Source organism: Mustela nigripes, chromosome 18, assembly GCF_022355385.1.
Source record: "Mustela nigripes isolate SB6536 chromosome 18, MUSNIG.SB6536, whole genome shotgun sequence".
Taxonomy (NCBI): Eukaryota; Metazoa; Chordata; class Mammalia; order Carnivora; family Mustelidae; genus Mustela; species Mustela nigripes.
In genome coordinates this window covers 26,656,478-26,675,628 of record NC_081574.1, presented here as the reverse complement: position 1 = coordinate 26,675,628, position 19,151 = coordinate 26,656,478, and the positions used below count along the sequence as shown (strand labels likewise).

Sequence of the window (19,151 nt, the reverse complement as noted above, 5' to 3'; positions counted from 1 at the left end):
CTTTGTACTTCGTTTTTGATAAAGTCAGAGGGGAAGACCATAGGAGCCTTTAAATGATACCCAACAAATACTGAGAAAATGTATAAAGGGAAGTTTTCTTGAAGTTTTAGTCGGAAAACACATAAAAGAGCAGGGTCTTGGGCCTACACCTGGAACTCTGAGCAGGCTCCAGTGGCCGTGTACTGCCACCTAGTGGCTACATCTGTAAGTACCACCGGGTTTGGCATCTGGGCCCTTCACATCGAAGGCCCCAAAAACCTAAGGTCTCTACACCCGTCCGCGTTCTTTGTCAACTCCTCTTTAAATCCTAAACAAGGGCCTCAACACAGGAAAAACAGGCAGTAACGCTACAGTATTTTATTAATAATTTATTGTCAGTAAGAAAGACTGGCTAATGGTAGTTTTCAGTAAAAACCTTTACATGACTGTTGCATCACAAATATACAGACACTATAAAAACTGTGTCGTGATGGTTTTGGTTCTAAACAGGTAAGCAGAAGGTCCCCATTACACTTTCCAGTAATGAAAAATGTTTATAATTCTAAAATACAGTAACTCATTTAAGACATGTCCATGTGGAAGATCTTTCCTCCTCCTATGTATAGCGAGAAATCAAAGACTATATTGAAATGTCTTAATGAAATGTCGTACTTCAGTGGAAGAGGACATATAATGAAACCCTGGTTATATTAAAAAATCAGGGTGCTAGGTAATGACGCTAACACCACCAAATTTCGGTCAAAAACAAATGCACCAAGTATTTGGAAAAACCTAGTTAAAACTATAAGAAATCAAATCTGTACATAAAATTTACAAAAAAAAAATTAAAATAATCAAATCTATATAAATACATGAATCATGCTAACAAGGTGATAGGACTGATTTTTTGTTTCATTATTTTAACAGACACATGTAAATGCAGACAGAGGTTTGGAAATGGCACGGCCAAAGGAAACCTCCTCCCGTTACAGTAGGTTCGGACACCGGAAATGGCTAACTTGTCCAGAGGTGCGTGACTCAGTGCAGCCATGCCCATCGTAGCTCACCCAAAAAGAAGAAAAGGAAAGAAAAGCGCTGAAGCACTGCTGCGGAGAACGATGCGGAAGATCACGTACAGAACCAGCTCCAGGTTCGGTCGGGTCCAGGCACTTTGGGGGGAGGCTGAGCGTCACACCTGCGTGTGTTGCTGCGCATCCAGCGGGGGCACCGTCACCTCCTCGAAGTGACCGTCCTCCCCGCTCTCGTAGTCACTCATCATGACCTCCGACTCCACGTCACAGCACGCCGACACGTCAGAGCAGGAGGCCGTGGAGGCGTACACGGACAGGGGCATGGTTTCTGCGGGAGGGGCTTCAAAGTTTCTGGGGTACCCCGGAGGGAAGGGGGCATAGGGTTCTCTGCACGGACTGTTCTCGCCGGCGCCTGGTTTTTGAGGTTCAGACATATCGACGGGGTAGAAATTGGGCAGATACTGATTCAAGTGGAACCTCTGCCGGTTTCGCGAGGAGGAGCCCAGACTGCCCGCGGCGGGCATGTCTCTGGGAGGGTGTATGGACTCGAACTGGTCGCTGAATTCCGGAGGCAAGGGCGGCAGTTCGTCAGGGGCGGGGAAGTCTTCTGGTGGCGGTGGGAAATCGCTCTCGATGTCATAGCCTCCGGCGTAATAGTCTGTGTCGATGGCGTTTGGATCTGCTGAGTAGAGTGGGGTCTGCTCGTCAATGACCTCGTAATTGGGAAATTCTTGTATATCTGGCAGAGGAACGCTCGGCATCCAATCCGACGTATCCCAGTGATAGCCTTGGTAGGAAAGAGAACAGATTTCAGTTTCTTTCCTCCCTGCTATCTGTGCCATCGCACAAAGAGCTCAGCGTAGAACAAGCGCGAGGGCGTCCCACCGGTTCCTCCCTGCGGAATCCGCTGCTCAATGCTTTGAGGGCCTCCCGCTGCCCCCCTCACCCCGACTGAGTTTTGACAACCTCTCTGAACTAAGCTCTAGTTCCAAAAGGGGGACCGAGAGTTTTACGTAGGTGCCTGACTTTCAAGGAAAGCAAACAAGTCTGAACAGAAGCAGTGTGCCGGCATCTGAAGGACAGGTACTTTCCAACAAGCGCTTCCCAACAGCCCTTCAGGACCCACTGCTCTATCCAAAGGGGATCAGCTCAGGCTCAGGACACAGTGACATGCTAACATTACAAAAGAAAATTCCTTTATAGACATTAATAAAGGTACGTAACAAAGCATGCTTCCAAATCAAGCAAAATGCAACCCAAAACTGAAAAATAGCCCAAATTTGGATCGATTACAACACCCAGTTTTTGTTACATTTACAAGGACAAAGAATCATTTTGGACTATAATTTTTTTTTAGAAACCCCCCGATATGGGGATGCTCCCTCCGCCCTGGAGATTACGGAACTCCTCGGACACGCAGGCGAGGCGACAGGTTTAGAATGCAGCACAGACAGCTCTGGACTCAGTTACTGCGGCATCCACGGAGCAGACAAGTGAAGCAAGTCAGCCGTGGGGGCAAACCTTTACCAATTTTTTTTAGTGAGTATCAATGAACAACTGGCATGCATAAGTCACCTCTTGATTTGCTGAGGTCAGGAGCAGCCAAAGACTCTTTTGGTGGCAGAGTAGAGAGAAAAGAAAATATTTATAATTAAAACAGAAAGATGACTGGAAAGGCAATCACGATCAGTACATAACACAGTGCCCACTGTCTATCAAGGCCCATGCAGCCATGGACCAGCCTCGGAGCCGGAGCCGTGCTCCCCGGAAGGTCCGAATGGCAGAGAAATGCACGCGGCACAAATGAAATGGGACGGGGAGGAGAGGAAAAGACTGGGATGATGAACTCTGCCAGGAGCTCCGCAGGAGTTTACTTTCTTTTTCTTTTTTCTGGCTATCGGAACCTGAATGCACCCAATTTGGTTAGGAATAGTCTATAAGCCCCAATAGCACGTAAATTGAGAGGGAACTTAAAGGACACCTTCGTGATACTGAACAGTATGATGACACAATCCAAATACATCTAAGACACACTTCACAGCACAGTACAGCCCTCAAAGGTACGTTACATTCAGACAAATCCACTATTGCACGGACTCATGAATGGACAGAAGAAACTCTCTACAAACCCTGCCCATTCTGAACGTGACTCGATCTTCCCATTGTTCCCTTGTCCCGGGAGAGAGCATGGGCTGTGCTGACTCCTGCCCACACCCCAGAGCTGCAAAGCCACTCGCTTCACGACTCCGGGTTCGTACACAGAACTCCAGCATGGAGGCCGCAGGCCCCAAAAGATGTAAATCCCACTTTAGTAAGGGCCCCGGCCCTGGGCAGGTTGCTTACCCTGGCTAAACTTCAAGTTCTTATCTTTGAAAGGCAAGTGGAAATCCCTTTAATAGAAGGATTAAATCAGATAATGTAGGTGGAGCCCAAACTCTTAGCTGTTGTCATGATTCTTATTCTTGGAAAGTAGTAATCACAGTAGAAATAGGGTCATTTCAGAGCTTTTCTGAATGCTTTCCATGCATTTTGTACAATTGTTCCCGAAAACCCATGTAATAAATAAAGAAATCTGGAGCAAAGAGGACCTGACTGGTGGTTCTCTTCTAGGAATTTAAAGCTAAAAGTGAACCACCATGGTGACGCTAAAAAATAAGCCAGTATTTAGTCAATGTGTAACTACAGAATTGTTTCTAAAGTCTACAAAAATGTAATTTCTTGAAGAGAGAACTTGACCACCTGTTACTCCAGAGGCACTAGATTCTTAAAATTCAAGCAAGCGGTCAACTTTAAATACGGTTTCTATTACTTTTCAGTGAAGGAGAACCCATGAAAGAATGGTTTTAAGTTCTGCTTTCTAAAATTCCATCCATATTTTAACTAAAATCCACGAGACAAAATACAGATCACAGTACCTGTTCCTGGGGAAGTTACAAGCTTCCGCCTGGCCTGCCCTATCCTGAAACCATCCTCTCAACTCAATCTTAAAAACACACCTGTCTTCCCAAAGACAATCCCCTAAGGGTAATGCACTCTTGATTGTGTAGAGAAAGGCAAATTCTAAGCCCTCCTGGAGATGGGATTTACAATTTAAAAGCTACTAGGCTGTGCAATTTACATGTGATTACTCCTACTTCAGTGCATTAATAAAGGGCTTATTTAAAGTAACATTAGGTGCTGATCAATGCCCTTTCAGAGAATTTTAAACAGAGATAAAGCTTCATATTAATTTTCACTACACCATATAATGAAAAGAATTACTTTCTGCCATGTTCTATCATTATCCTTAATCACACTCAGGTAATTATAAAAGCTGTGTGTTAGTGTTATTCCTATGAAGAAGATTGAAAAAAAGAAATGTTCAGCTAGAATGTAACTACTAAGCCTCTTAATACCATGTCATGTAAAGCCAAGCTGTCAAGATCCCACAGGTCACTTCTGATGTCTATATAAATTCACGACGAGTGGCAAAGAGTGACAAAGACGTAACATTACGTAAGGATATTTTTGCAACATATCTGGATTACGAATATACATACACATCATGCACAAAAGTACTCAACCCCCTCAAAACCACACACTTTTTTTTTATACACTACAACAGGCGAAAGCACAGGATTCTCTGTGGCAGGGACTATAAACACAAACACAGCACACGTATTGTGACTATACCTTCTTCATTCACCGTGTCAACGACAGCGTTGACAAGGTGGATTACAGTCACTATGGAAGCTTGTAAAAAGGTACAAAAGGAGTAAATTAGGAAAACCTTCAGTTAGAAAATAGTGCATGAAATAGGATTTCTTTATATAATTTCTACTTCCTAATTTAAAAATGTGAAAACTTTAACATAACACGTAATATAGTTATGCATGAGCCCTGTACTCTTGCTATTATGTATCTTAGATATCTTTCTAGTCCAGCTATACGCAGTCGTTGTTAATCAAAGGGCTAAAGTAAGCACACTATACTGTAATTTAAGACATATTTTAGCTCTAAGTTTCTTCACTTGCAGATCTAGTCATGACAAAACAATCCTTATTTAAACATCTCATGGGCAAAAGACTTCACATTTAAACAGTAAAGTGCTTGCTAAGCCAATTTTCTGGGTTTATTTAATGAATTTGTACCTTCCAAGAAAAATTTAGTATTACATAATAAGATAAAATATGTAATATAAATACAAAACTGGCTTTAATTCTGTTCTATATACTCCCAACTACAAATTTCTTATCTTTTTTTTGCAGACGGGCTAACAGCTGGGGAGCTAACATACCAGCAGAGAAATGCAGACTGTCTGCCTGGCTGTTTCCTAGGTAAATTCCCTTTTATTTATAGATCAGATTGTTTTAAAGCATCTACGCCAAGATAAACATGTGTGCATTGTGGAAAGCTGAACAATGGCCCTCCAAGATGTCCCCATCTAATCCTGGGAGACGGTGAATATGTTAGCATCCCTGGCAAAGGGACTGACTTTGCTCGTATGATTAAAGGTCTGGAGATGGGGAGATTTTCCTAAATGGTCTGTAGTGGGTGGAGGGAGTGAGGACTACAGAAGAATGGCCAAGGAGAGAGGCAATGTTGTCTTTGCAAGGAGACCATCTTCTAGAAGCTGGGAAAGGTCAGGGAGCAGGTTCTCCTCTAGAGGGGGCAGAAACACAGTGCCCTGCCAACACTTTCATGTGAGCCCACTGACCTACGGTGGGATTTCTAAACTACAGAACTGTAAGATGATAAATTTACCTTGTGTTTAGCCACCACCTTTGTGGGGATCTGTTATGAAAGCCTCAGAAAACTAAAAATATAATTTAAGTCCACATTTTTTATCTGGACTTTGACTGATAAAAATTAAAATACAAACACTCCTGGATATGTTTTCTTTCTCATGCTAAATTTTCCAGCAATTAACTTTTGTAACTGATGGGCCACAGTTTATTAAAAGCCGTTAGCAGTATTAAGAAGAATGATGTTCCGAGGAAAACATTGACAAGATTCTGAAATTTATTTATGAAGAGCATTTGAGGAACCAAAATATAAATTACATAAACTGGCAACACTAAAGTTTTAAATTAAGCCTAATGGAAAAAAGAATTCATTTTGTTGGTTTAATAAGCAAAGCTACGCTCATAGACTCCGTCAGTAAGTAATAAGTAATAAACACAGGTGGACTCTGATCTGACACATAAGATGCTTGAAATCATACGAATGGAGTAAACTTGTGGCCATCTTTACTTTGGGAAAAGACTGAAATATATTATGAACTATTACTCTGGGTTTAGAAATTAATAATAATGGGTTAATTGTTTGAAATGGCTAAACACATTACATTTTTATGCAAAAAAAAGTCAAACTTACTAATTCTGAGCTGCAAAAATTTCCACTAACAACTATTTTATTACTGAATATTGACCATTTTCTCTACTGCTCTATGTTATCATGGCAAAGCTGTTACTGATGCAGTTTACCTAGAGAAATCAGATCAACAGAACTGGCATCAAAGATCCCACTGTCAAACTTTCTTCATTAGAAATATAATCAGACTTACTAGCAGTCTCTTAAACTGTGTTCTCAGTCAGTACGCTCTGATCCAAATGGGAGCTGGGGCCGCAGGGGAGTTGGGGGAAGAGACAAATAAAACCTTGTAATAGTGAAGGAGCTCCCGGAGCTGAACATTCCGACTACCCCATCGCCTCCCAGGGGTGCAGCAGGAGGAGGGTGGGTGGGGGGCTGTGGTCAGGAAAGCTGCTGCAAGCATTTTTTAAAACCCCACAAAACCTCTAGAACATTTACTATTGTGGGGGGGAAAAAAAAAAAAAACAACCAACAATCAGAAAAACTCTTTCAGTTAAGTGTATTTTCTTCCCTACTTCCGACAGGCTGCTGCAGTTCAAAGACCTGTCCCATTAGGAACGTCTGAAATACTCTCCCCGCTGCAGACGCTCATGCAAGTTGTACAAGGGGCTGTGCACCGGTGGTCCCGAGTGGGACGTGAACAGTCGCAGCCTCCACACCCACGACACTCCCACACGCAATGCCATGCCCACAGCGTGGCAAGCAAGCCTGCGCCGCGTTTCAGACTCTTCACTCACCATTGTCATCGCAGGACTCGGACTGGAAGGAGCTGAGAGACTGCACCTCTGACAGGCTCTCCCGGGCGCTGTATGGATGCGAAGGCTTTTCCTCCAGGGGTTTCTTGGACAGGCAGGGATCAAGGTCCACGACTTTAGCTAAAAGGAAAAGGACAATGGTCAGCTCCAGGAGGGTGAGGCCTCCGCTCGGCTCGCTGCTGTGTCCTCACACAGGGCAAGCACACCCGAACGCTGCCTGAGCCTGCCGGCCTACAGGCACAACTGAAAGAAAACGGGGGAAGCGACTGAAACCTTCAAACCTGCAGGTATTCCGGCAGATTCCCAGAACAGAAAAAGTCTCCATAAACCCAACTGTGGAGATCATGAGACAGTATGGGGAATTAAAACCTCCTCTTAAAAATAACATACAGGGGCGCCTGGGTGGCTCAGTGGGTTGAGCCACTGCCTTCGGCTCGGGTCATGATCTCGGGGTCCTGGGATTGAGTCCTGCATCGGGCTCTCTGCTCAGCTGGGAGCCTACTTCCTCCTCTCTCTCTGCCTGCCTCTCTGCCTACTTGTGATCTCTCTCTGTCAAATAAATAAATAAAATCTTAAAAAAAAAAAAAAGACACATACAGCCATTTTTAAAGCATCAAATGTTACAGACTGCTGTTACAAATACTATGCTTCTCTTTTTAAAACATCCATCATACAGGGGCTCCTGGATGGCTCAGTGGGTTAAAGCCTCTGCCTTCAGCTCATGATCTCAGGGTCCTGGGATCAAGCCCCGCGTCGGGCTCTCTGCTCAGCGTGGAGCCTGCTTACCTCTCTACCTGCCTCTCTGTCTGCCAAATAAATAAAATCTTTAAAAAAAAATTCCATCAGGGGCGCCTGGGTGGCTCAGTGGTTTAAACCTCTGCCTTCAGCTCAGGTCATGATCTCAGGGTCCTGGGATCAAGCCCCACGTTGGGCTCTCTGCTCGGCGGGGAGCCTGCTTCCCCCTCTCTCTCTGCCTGCCTCTCTGCCTACTTGTGATCTCTCTCTGTCTGTTTAAAAAAAAAAAAATCCATCATACAAATATTCTTCCTAATTTGTCCTAATAAGCCCCCCAAATCCTGAGAGCCCATATCCATCCCAGAAAGAGCTGCTCTCTCCTGAGTATGAGGTCCTTGATTGACAGACCACCACGGCTCTCGGCCACGACAAGCATCTCACATCACACCCCCAGGTCTGGGAGCCCGAGCGCACTGATCCCTGTCGTGGGCTCCACCACGTGACCGGGCCCACTGGCTGCTTTAGCAGAAGGTACAAGGTCACAGTTCAGCTCAGTGACATTTGATGCAGGTGCAAAGGGCCACGCTTACTGTCGTAGTCGAAGTCCCAGCTGGGCTTCTGTATGGAGTCACTGTCCGACGGGGAGTTTGAGGGCGGCGGGGGCGGCAAGTTTGGAGCCACGCTGCAGACGGCCACGGCTTTCCGGTGTCCGTGCACGGCTTCGGGGTTAAAGGTGCTGAACTCCGGATGCTCCGGGATGGCAGATCCTTCAAAGGAATTGCGGTCCAGGTTGTTCCTGGAGTCGCTTGGAATGCTTGGAGTGTAGGAGATAGGACGGACAGGCACCTGGGGTGGTATGTCTGAGTAAATGTTCTTATTGAGCTTGGCATCAAAATACGGTCTTTGCAAGAAAGCGGCGCTGGGGCCCAGGTGCTTGTCTTCGGGTTCGGCCTGGTGTTTCTTCTTCCGACTGACTATCTTGCGGCAGAGGACAAACAGCCCCACCAGCAGGAAGATCCCCGTTACAAAGACGAGAATGCCTATGCCCTCGGCCAGGCCGATGTTCCACGGAGTGGACACGTACTGATTGGGCGTGGCGTCCTCGCAGTGTCGGCCCCGGTACTCACGGCTGCAGTTGCAGTGGTAGGAGCCGTGCGTGTTCTCACACAGCGCCCCGTTGCGACAGGGGCTGGTGGCACACTCGTCAACGTCACTCTGACACCTGCCAAGAGTGAGGACAGACACTTGCCACACACGTCTCAAGAGGCCAGCCCCCCTAGTTCCCAGAGCCCAGGGACTGAACACAAACACAACAGCGTGAGTAACCACCAAAAAAAACGCTACCAACAAGTTATTACAACGAAAAAACCCCTCATGGAGTAATTAGTCACGTGAGTCTACACGGGGTCCCTCGGGGAGAGATGCAGGACATCACGCTGTATGTAACTGATGCCACAGATGATTAACCCAAACCCACCGGCTAAGCATTCAGTCTGCGTCTCATTCTCTTTGTTCAGAATGCACACTGGATAAATGGCCTGCTGGCAACTGTTCTGAAAGGCTAGCTTAAATCTCTAAGAAAATCTTCCTGTTTAGAAATAGGATGGTTGCATAAAACATGTGAAAGATTAGAAATTTTCCATTTTAAAACAGTTCTCCTGCTGAAAACCTCCCACAGCCCCTCACCTGAGTACTCCCAGGCTGCTCCACCCCCTCTGCCTTTCCAAACGGGGGCAGATGTGCCCGACGCTTCTCAAAGCCTCCCCACTTTTATAAAATATATCTACTGCCCTTCCCTGTACTCAACTGCCAGTCAACAGTGGAGACATTTTTGCCAAATATATTATCAACTGACTGGAATTAGGAAAGTCAGTTTAAGAACTAAGACCACAGGGTGCCTGGGTGGCTCATTGTTAAGTGTCTGTCTTCAGCTCAGGGTCATGATCCCAGGGTCCCAGGATCAAGCCCCACATGAGGCTCCCTGCTCAGTGGGAAGCCTGCTTCTCCCTCTCCCACTCCCCATTCTTGTGTTCCCTCTCTCAGTCAAATAAAATCTTAAAAAGGAACTAAGACCATGTGACTGATGGCAAAACTCACTACTCCAACCACCACTGAAGCAGAAGCGTAGGCAGACGCCCACAGGCCGCCCGCCCTCACAGCCTGCACACAGGACGGGGCACACCTCAGTGAGGCGGGAGCCACTGACAGACAACGTGCAGTTACTTGGTGAACCGAACAGTGACCGGGCATGCGGGAACTAACACGCCTGCTTCTTTCAAGGTGTAGCACGAGCCCCCCTGGGCCCCATTTTCCTCCCCCTTTCTGCTAGATACAGCTGCTAGATACTAGATAGACGTGAGTTATGACATATTCTGAAGAGGGGTCACTGCTGTCCCACTGCAAAGACAGGTAACAACTCCGGGTGCGTCTGCCGTAACAGAATTACCGCTCCCCACACGGGTCCTGCCTGTGAGCAGCTTGTGCGTGAAGACGTCTCGAGGACGGAAGTAGGCATTTTCAAGCACGACGTTGCAGTTACCTGCTCCGTCTTTTAAAGAGTGAAAGGGTAACAGCAGCCAAGACCTCAGGGTGTAGAACGTGAGGTTCTAAAGCAGCGCTGCCCCACATGAACAGAGCTCTGCTACGTCTGCGAATGGACGTGACAAGACGGGGAGGTGCAAACACAGGTGCTAGAAGAAGCCAGTTACCTTTCTCCCCTAAAACCCGAATCACACTGGCAGACCGCACCATCCAAACTGTCAAAGCACGTGCCCCCGTTCTTGCAGGGCTCATCCTTGCAGTAGGGGCTAAGCTGGCACCTGCGGGGGGAGAGGGACAGAGGCATCGGCGTCACACTTGTACTGCAAAGGACACAACAGGGAACAAAAGGAGGCATTGCCAGGACTCTCACCCCGAGAGCCACACTGACCTCTGACCGGTGTATAAGCCTCTGCACTGACACACAAAGTCCCCGTTGTCCACGATGCATGTGCCGCCGTAAAGACACGGGTTGGAGGAGCACGGGTTAACGCTCAGCTCACAGGACGCCCCAACGTACAGGGCACTGCACTTGCAGTAATAACCTGTAGGTGCGAGATGGGAAAAAAAAAGCTCATTCAGTAACTCAAAATATCTGAGTATAATACTGGTTTTCACTTTTAAGAGAAGCCCTCGTTAACAGCCGCGAGACCCGCAGAAGTTCGTACAGTTCCCGTTCTCTCTGGGCACAGTGTCGTCTGTATCAACAATCTCTCACTTCCGCTGTTGGCAAAACCAAACCAGAAGAGCTGCACAGAGAACCCATAATTAGCTTCAGTTAATCAGAACTTGTGGGCCAAGGACAGACAGCAAAGAAAGTCCCTTCTTTGAGTGACCATGCGGACTGAGAGCCCTTCCGGCCGAACACATCCCCGTTTGTCCGCAGCTCCCAGACTTTTAAAGGCTGCGATAGTAACGTGAAAGCCCTCGGGAGACTATGAACTACCATCGGGGAAAGGGACTGTCACAGGTGTCCCAACGAGCATAAAGAATGTCAGATTTCTTGCCAAGACTGTGGCCTGGGACGATTCATGTGGTAGACTTCCTCCTACTGTCCCTGGGCAGGACTGCGCTTCCCCGCTGCCGCTGCAGGGGGGCACGGCTGTGAGAGCTTCTCTAAGCCCAAGACGCGCTCCTCTGAGCCCGAAGCTTTATGAGCCTGTGTGTGGCACCACGCTCTCCTCCTGCTGCTGCTATAGGGATCACGGTAGCCCGTTTCAAGAAAAGGCTGCTCAGCCCCATCCCTGAGTGAAGGAGGATGGGGTCCCTGCTGAGCTGACGTGAGCATGCAACGTGAGCACAGGATAAACCTGCACGCGGCGTCCTCTGGTGGGGATAACCTGGCCTGTTCTTTGCATGCATAGGGCATGCACAAACATGTCCCCAAAATAACACAACGCCAAATCCTCTGAAATCCCACTGAAGCGCCATTCTCATTTTTGCTTCATTCATCACACACAGCTCTACTGATCAGGCACTGTGACTGTCCTGTCCTTTCACAGCATTACTGGGAAGGGGACAAAAAGGGGCCAGGTTAACAAAATGCCACGGAGTCCTCTACTACTCTAGTACTACTTCGGGACAGGACTGGTTATACTCCAAGAGGGTTCGAGGCATTCTGCAAAACCAAACCCCATCTGTAGCAAGGCTAGCAGTCCCTACATGCTGAGCCATCAGACCTAGGGGGCCCTCCGGAAGGAAAGAGTGCACAGTTCTGAGTCCCGGTGGGTCAGCCCCGATGTGACTGGAAGAAGACTGTGCAAAATAAATACCACAGGGAAGAGGACAGAGTCAGCTGTGGTTCACCAGTGGTTACTGGTGCGGAACGAGGAGGAAGTTCTGCAGCCTGACTGGGGGGAACCATCCTGAGTCCAGCCCTGCTCTGGTTTCCCTCAGTTCCAACACTGACTGCAGGATCCGACACCATCGTTCGCATGGGAAGGGGAAGCAGAAAGACCTGAGGCTCTTCCCAAGTGTCTCCACGTGTAGCGCTCTGAAGATGACTAGCGCCGAGGCCTACCTCCAGCAGGAGACGGGTGGCAAATGCCTCCATTCTGGCAAGGGTTGCTGGAGCAGTCTTCGGTAGCTGTTAGTAAGCACCCAGGAGAGACGTCCACCCATTCTTCAATGTGTGCATAGCTTCTCGGTTTGTTGTTCAGAGGGAGCTCCTGCCCGTTCAAATAGATGGAGTCCATACAGCCCCGGAAACCGTTCCCGACTTGGGGGCTTCTCCCGTGCCTGGTGCCTTGCTGACGGATGTGGCCACCGAAAAACACATGGTTATCCAGGTTTAGGGTTTTCAGGGTCCCGGGGGCTGTGCCTGATGCAGTATGAACTTGGTCTAGAACCAACCTAGCATAGTTTCCATTCACTTCTAGAGACACGGCATGCCACAGCCCATCGTTGACTTGAATGCTCTGAACAGACACGATGCCAGGACCACTTCCACAGTCAAACTTGTACTGCAGCCTTCCATTATGAATCTGTGTCAAAGACAATTACCATTCACATTACTCTTACAGGACCGTCCACGAGGAACTGGTCAAACATCCAAAGGAGAGGTACATTTAGTGACTGAAGGGAAAAGTGAGTGAGACTGCCTTTAAGCACTGCAGAACACACACTCGTCTCATCAGTGCCCAGAGTAAAAATGAACCTAACACAAGTTCAAGTGCCAAGTGCACCTCCGAAAAGCATCATGGAAATCACCCACAATTAGCTGTTAATCGAATAACAACCAAAAATAGCATCAGGTAAAATCAAAAGTGAATTAAATGCATTAAAAAAAAAAAGACGATGATTAGCACTATTTAAGCAGTTACGAATGCTCTCTATAAACTGTCTCTGTAACATTAGTAAGATGTAATACCACTGAGAGTTTGAATGTTAACTGTCACGTGACCTATAGATGCTGTGAGAAACAGAAGTCAATCTCTGTATTATGGAAGAGCAAAAAGAGCTTTTTAGCCCCAACATCAAAAACTTAAGAGAGGTATCAAGGAACTATTTAAATGTGGAATAAAACCATGTACCTTAATTTTTTTTCCCCCCAAATGGACAACATGAACATAAAACAGAATTTCGTGTTTTTAAAGTCTTCAGGTACAAAAACGTACCTCCAAGATGCTGTAGTCGGTCCCGCGGGCATACATCACAACCGCGTGAGCAGAGTAGGTTCTGAGCCTCATGGTCAGCTTCATCTCCAGTCTGTTTTCATTTTCCATTAGACGGTATTTCACAAAGCTGTTTCCAGTAAATGTGACCGATGAACTCCCTGAATCATGAAGAGGAAAACATGAATCAGAACCAAGTTGAAGCATATTTATAAAAGTGAGATTTCCCCCCAACAGTGATCCAAGTTTTTATCTAAGGCTACAACATTATAAAACTCAATTCAACGGAAAATGTTTATTTGCTTTAATAAAAAGCACAGCATAACTGGATTTCTTTTGTAAGAGAACTGGTCTACTATATCAGAGAGAAACGAATTCTATAACAACGAAAGATCTAAGTATAAAAAGGTTCAGTACAAAATTATTAGGAGACAATTGAGGAGAATATTCACACAGCCATGGTGGTCTGGGGAAACTTTTCAGCAAAGTATAATCCCCAGTCTCCAAAAATGATGAATATCACTCTGCAGAGGTAGTAATGGTTATGTAAAATTACACAGAACTGACAAAAATTAAATTTCAAAATGACAAGAGACACTTTAAACAAATCAAAACACCAGTAATAGACAGTGGGATGGAGGTAACATTCACGCTCACAGCACACGGAATGTTCTAAACACTGAAAACAAGACACAGATAACCCCGACAGGCAAGGAAAGCATAGGAACAGGCCAGTCCAGAGAGGAAATGCTAGGAGGAGTAAATAAAACTTTCACAGGAAGCCGCAGCAATGCAAACTAAAACAACTAGTTATCATTTCATGCCTACTGGATGGGGGAACTTGTTTTTTAATTGAAAACCTTATACTGACAAGAGAATGGACAGACGGTCACAAAGGACTGTAAGTAAGGAACTGGTGTGACTTTCTGGGAAACTAACATAATAGAAATATTTAAAAATTAAAAGTGTAGTTAATCTTTGACATAGTAAATCCTAGTTTTTAGAAAGCACCAATAAAGGCTCTATGTATAAAGTACTTTTTAAAAAAATTAAAGTACAATTAACATACAATGTAGTATTAGTTTCAGAACTACAACGGAATGACCCAATAATTCTGTCCATTCTCAGTGCGTCACCATGATTAAGTGTAGAAAAGGATTGGTTGTTTTTTTTTTTTTTTTAAAGAATTTTATTTATTTGACAGAGAGTGAGAGGAGGAGAGAGAGCACAAGTGGGGGGAGCAGCAGAGGGAGAGGGGGAAGCAGGCTGCCTGCTGAGCAGGGACCCTGAGATCATGACCTGAGCCGAAGGCAGCGGCTTAACCCACTGGACCACCCAGGTGCCCCCAAAGGATTCGTTTTTAACACGAGAAAACATCTTCACAACCTCAAGCTCATTTATAATTAAGGACAAAGCTGACAAAAAACAATCCAGCCCCTCAGAAGCATTAGGTTTATGGGCATGGACTTGGGAAGATGCCCACAACACATGTTAAGCCACAGAAAACCAAGCAGGAGACTGTGAGAGGTGGGGAGTCCAGTTTTTCTTTCTTTTTTTTTTTTTTAGTAAAGAGAATGTGGGGAAAACCACTCTGAGTATGTACTCGTGGGACTGTGATGTCGGCACGAGCAGTCAGAGGGAAGGAAGAGCGTCGCTAGTAACTCAGCGGTACACACAGAGAACGGAGAAGTGACTTCGGCTCTCGATTCGTCTTAAGCCCAACTTGTTATAATCAATGCGCTTTACATCTGTCAACTCCAATAAAGAGAAGGATGGCACTGAACTCTTACCCGGGCACGGACCAAACTTGCCACCCGGGCAGACGCAGGAGTATCTGTTGTCTCCTGGATCCGGGACACACTCAGATCCCTCAGGGCACGGACTGTCTTCACATCCACGATGGACAAGTGGGCATTTTCCCTCTTTGTTTAAAAAACAGAGGGGGAGGGGAAGCTCATTAACAGGAATTTCAGGAAAACAGTCGTTACTGTGTAGACTTCGAAGGCTGCCCATGGAATGACCTGGACCCCCCCGCTGTCAGGGACTTGTATGTGTTACCTGTGCAGAGACACACGGCTGTTCGGTGGTGGCGCGGGGTCACAAAACTCAGTCTGGCCGTGCTATGCGTTGACATGACGTTTTCATCCATGGTCACCTTCTCGTCACAGAATTTCCACGGGCAATCCAGTCCTGCACAGAGCTTCTGGAATACGTCCAGTATCCTGACACCAATGATTTCTTCAATATCCGTCACGGAAGAATTAATCTTGTGCAGGAGCTGCTTGGTTGAAATGGGGGCGCTACCCGAGTTCTCCACGAAAAGCAGGACATCCAGATGTGGAGGAGGCTCAGAGGGCTGCAAACTGACCATCTGTACGTCGTTCCGCCTCACCCCCAAGATGTTCCGTAAAGCCCGTTGGAAGTTGCGCCAGTAGTCCCCAACAAACTCCTCCGGAGTGAGATTGGCGAAGCGGAGTGTGATGCTGTGGTTCAGCATCTCCTGTGTCACCTGCCGGATGTGCACAGTGATGTCTGCCACCGTCGTAAATCTCCCATCGGTGACGCTGACGTTGAGGAGGTACTGCCCCACATCCAGCTTTTTGTGGGCTATCAGCTTACCGCCGGTGCTGGAAACAGAGAAGAGCTTGTCCATTTGGGGATCCAGACTGTAGGTTAAAGTGTCATACACATCTTGGTCTGTGGCGTGAATCTTCCCAATGACGCCACCTGAGTATTCCTCTCCAAAAGCCGTAATGAAAATCTCTAGTGGCAAGATCGCAGGTGGATAGACGCTCTCCTCAATGACCCGGATGTCAACATATGTCAAAGATGACAACGGAGGCTTTCCATTATCTGCCACCTGTGAGGAAATTAAAACAAACAAACAAAAAAACCCAAAAACTCCTTTGTCTTTGTTTACAATTTCTTACTAAAATATATTCACACTGTTCATGTTTCAAAAAATTACCAATGACCAGATACTTATTTCTCTACATAAGAAGCCTAGCTAAGAAAAGGAAAAATATTTCTTCACAGCCTTTTTGCTAACTCGTAAGGAAGCTTAGCTCTGTCAAGGTCTATGAAGTGACCAAATGAATAAATGAGACCCCCTCAATGTACACTGGGATCAAAACAAAGGTATGGCAAAGAAATAAAAACAAATAAAAAACCCCCACAATTCTCATTTTGTTTTCTCATGAAACGTAAGCTGTTCACACAGGAGACAGCTTCCAAACGGGCTCTCCTCTAGGAATCCACAACAAAATCAGACTTTCATACCTTCACGTGCAGGAGGTAATGATCTTTCTCCTTCCTCTTTACGGCAGCGGACGTCAGCAGGACCCCTTGCTGGTTCACTTCGAAGGCCCCGTCCTCGTTCCCACTCACGACAGTAAAGAAGAAGGGCGGGCCATTGTGCGAGGAGTCCCTGTCGGTCACAACCAGCTGCAGCACGCTGAAGCCCACCGGCTTATTCTCCTGCAGGACACAAGGACCAAAAGACACAAGACTTTCAACAAGACCGAATCTATATGGTACGAGACACAGGCAGGTTTTCTGTAACACGAAGTAAACAGAACACAAAGCGCTGCTGTGTCCCACCGGACAGGACAGAGAAGACGGGGTGAGGGTGGGGCAGTGATGTGGAGGGGGAGGGGCAAAGGGGGCGGTGGGGGCTGGGGGAGGGCACGTGTGAGAGGCGAGGATGCACGGGCAGAAGTGCGAGGGGGATGGAGTCGGGGAGTCGGGGAGGCGGAACACGGAAGACGTGGATGAGAGTCTCGGACACTTCTCCAATACAGGACAGCAGAAAATAAGATTAAGGATCAAGCCAGTGAGAATGTCTTAAAAAGCACAAAAAGAGAGAAAAGTTTAGCTCTATCTTGAAAACACTCATTCTGTAATACTGACAGACGGATTTTACTCTCCCTGTTTTTCTAAATAGTTGTTTTTGGAAAAGAAAGCTGTTTCCAACAAACTGAGGCCGAAAGAAGAGCTCACTTCCAAAGGCAGGTGTTCGATGAGCCCTCTAGCATCCCCGAGACTACCTGGATGATGACGCTGTAGTTTTCCCTGGAGAAGACCGGGGCGTTGTCGTTGACATCCGACACGTCGATATTCACGGTGGTCGTGTTGACCCGGGGCGGACTGCCGTTGTCAGACGCTTGAACTGTCAGTGTGTAACCTGAAATCTGTTCAGACACAAGAGAAAAAGAACACATGTCCACTTCACAAAGCCCCAATACGGGGTTTCATCAGATGCGGACTGGCAGCCCGGAAGGGCAGACCTGCGTAACCGTCCTCATGTGCTGTGTCTCGTATGCGGGCAATTCTCCGAGCGACGACAAGCACGCTGCAAAGACCTACACATCCGAGTGTGCGCTCAACAGAAGCGAACCACTGGTGGTTAGAGTCTCTGATGCACACTAGACCTTCTCATTCCGTGAAAGCATTCCCACTTTAATAAATAACAGATTAATGGAACTTGTAACAGAGAAGTAATACAGTGAGAAAAACGGAACAGAGCCGGAAGGCTGCTGCACTCAAAGTAAGAGGGATGGCAGCTTTCTCTAAGGCCCAAATGGGACCGTCTGCCAAAAGCCGAGGGAAGCCATCTTCTGGCCCCAAGGGTTTCCTCATCTTCAACACCTCAGGACACTCCAGATCACCCTCCCCATCCCTTTTACACTCAGATTACATTCCCTGTCCAAATCCCCTAGGGTGAGTTCTCTGTGACCCCCTCCCTACAAAGGAAACTACGTCAAGTGAGGTGGATTCCGTTCGAGGGCAGGCCCCGTGAAGCTCTCTTCCAGAGGGAGAGTTGGAAGATGCCAGAAGTGGGCTAAACCCCAGAGTATGTTCTGCAGAACAGGAGTCCTGGAGGGTGCCCCAACAGGAAAGGGCAAACGGCCTGGGACATACCACACGCCTTTGTCCTGAACATCAGCACATTAAAGGAGCAGACAGGCGCGTCCGTCACAAACACTCATATCTGTTCAGCCAGCAGCACGGCAACCGTAAGCCTAACATCAGGCTTCCTAAGCTCTTGCAAAGTCCCTGCTCAACAGTAACAGGTCACAGAAGGAATGGAAGAACTGACACTTGAATGAGGTAGCTCATCACTGTATTCCCAGATCCCTCTCATCTTAGCTCTACCCGCTAGTGTTCTGAAACTATACTCCACTGTCACCAATGTCCTTTTAATTCACTTCTGGACTTTGGGACCTCTCCAGGCAGCTCCCTGAGTGTGTGAGAGGAGGGACAGAGGGATGGAGGGACAGCCTGGCGTTGCTCATACGAACTCACTACCTCAAGCTGCTTCTATCATCCTCTTCAGAGGCTCGAGCCGTATCTGTATTTCCAGCTTTCACATTTCTTAAGTTTGAGTAAAATCTCCAAATACTGGCTGAAAATTTCTCCTCACATAAGCCACTCTCCTCTAAAACTCAACACATCAAACCCCACAGGCCACTGCCTCTCCTCCCGGGGCAGAATCAACGGCCCCACGACCGGCTCTCGGAGGGCAGTCCCCAGGCCCAGGTGGCGAACGACAACCGCCGTCTCGGACGCGGCTGCCTCCCACGCAGGGCCTTATCTGAGCTGTGCAGATTCGGATTTCTCCCTCACGGAGCCTCCACAGTTGTCTTCTC

At 47.1% G+C, this 19,151-nt stretch overlaps 1 protein-coding gene across 7 annotated transcripts in view; it reads right to left on the bottom strand.

The window, feature by feature from the left end:
• Positions 1–342: 342 nt before the first annotated feature.
• The window catches only part of FAT1 (FAT atypical cadherin 1), a 126,236-nt gene continuing 107,427 nt past the window's right edge, over positions 343–19,151 (bottom strand). For 4 of the 7 annotated variants that reach the window (XM_059384252.1, XM_059384255.1, XM_059384253.1 and 1 more), the window contains 13 exons: positions 17,550–17,693; positions 16,783–16,980; positions 15,562–16,363; positions 15,294–15,425; positions 13,507–13,664; positions 12,411–12,873; positions 10,782–10,935; positions 10,561–10,671; positions 8,443–9,074; positions 7,100–7,237; positions 4,683–4,742; positions 2,586–2,621; positions 343–1,797 (listed from right to left, as the gene is read on the bottom strand). In XM_059384252.1, coding sequence (XP_059240235.1) covers positions 1,169–1,797; positions 2,586–2,621; positions 4,683–4,742; positions 7,100–7,237; positions 8,443–9,074; positions 10,561–10,671; positions 10,782–10,935; positions 12,411–12,873; positions 13,507–13,664; positions 15,294–15,425; positions 15,562–16,363; positions 16,783–16,980; positions 17,550–17,693 — 3,657 coding nt within the window. In that variant the 3' untranslated portion in view covers positions 343–1,168. Of the gene's footprint in view, positions 1,798–2,585; positions 2,622–4,682; positions 4,743–6,555; positions 6,609–7,099; positions 7,238–8,442; positions 9,075–10,560; positions 10,672–10,781; positions 10,936–12,410; positions 12,874–13,506; positions 13,665–15,293; positions 15,426–15,561; positions 16,364–16,782; positions 16,981–17,549; positions 17,694–19,151 lie in introns of those variants that run through there. The other 3 variants (XM_059384256.1, XM_059384257.1, XR_009401112.1) reach the window with 2 other exon arrangements.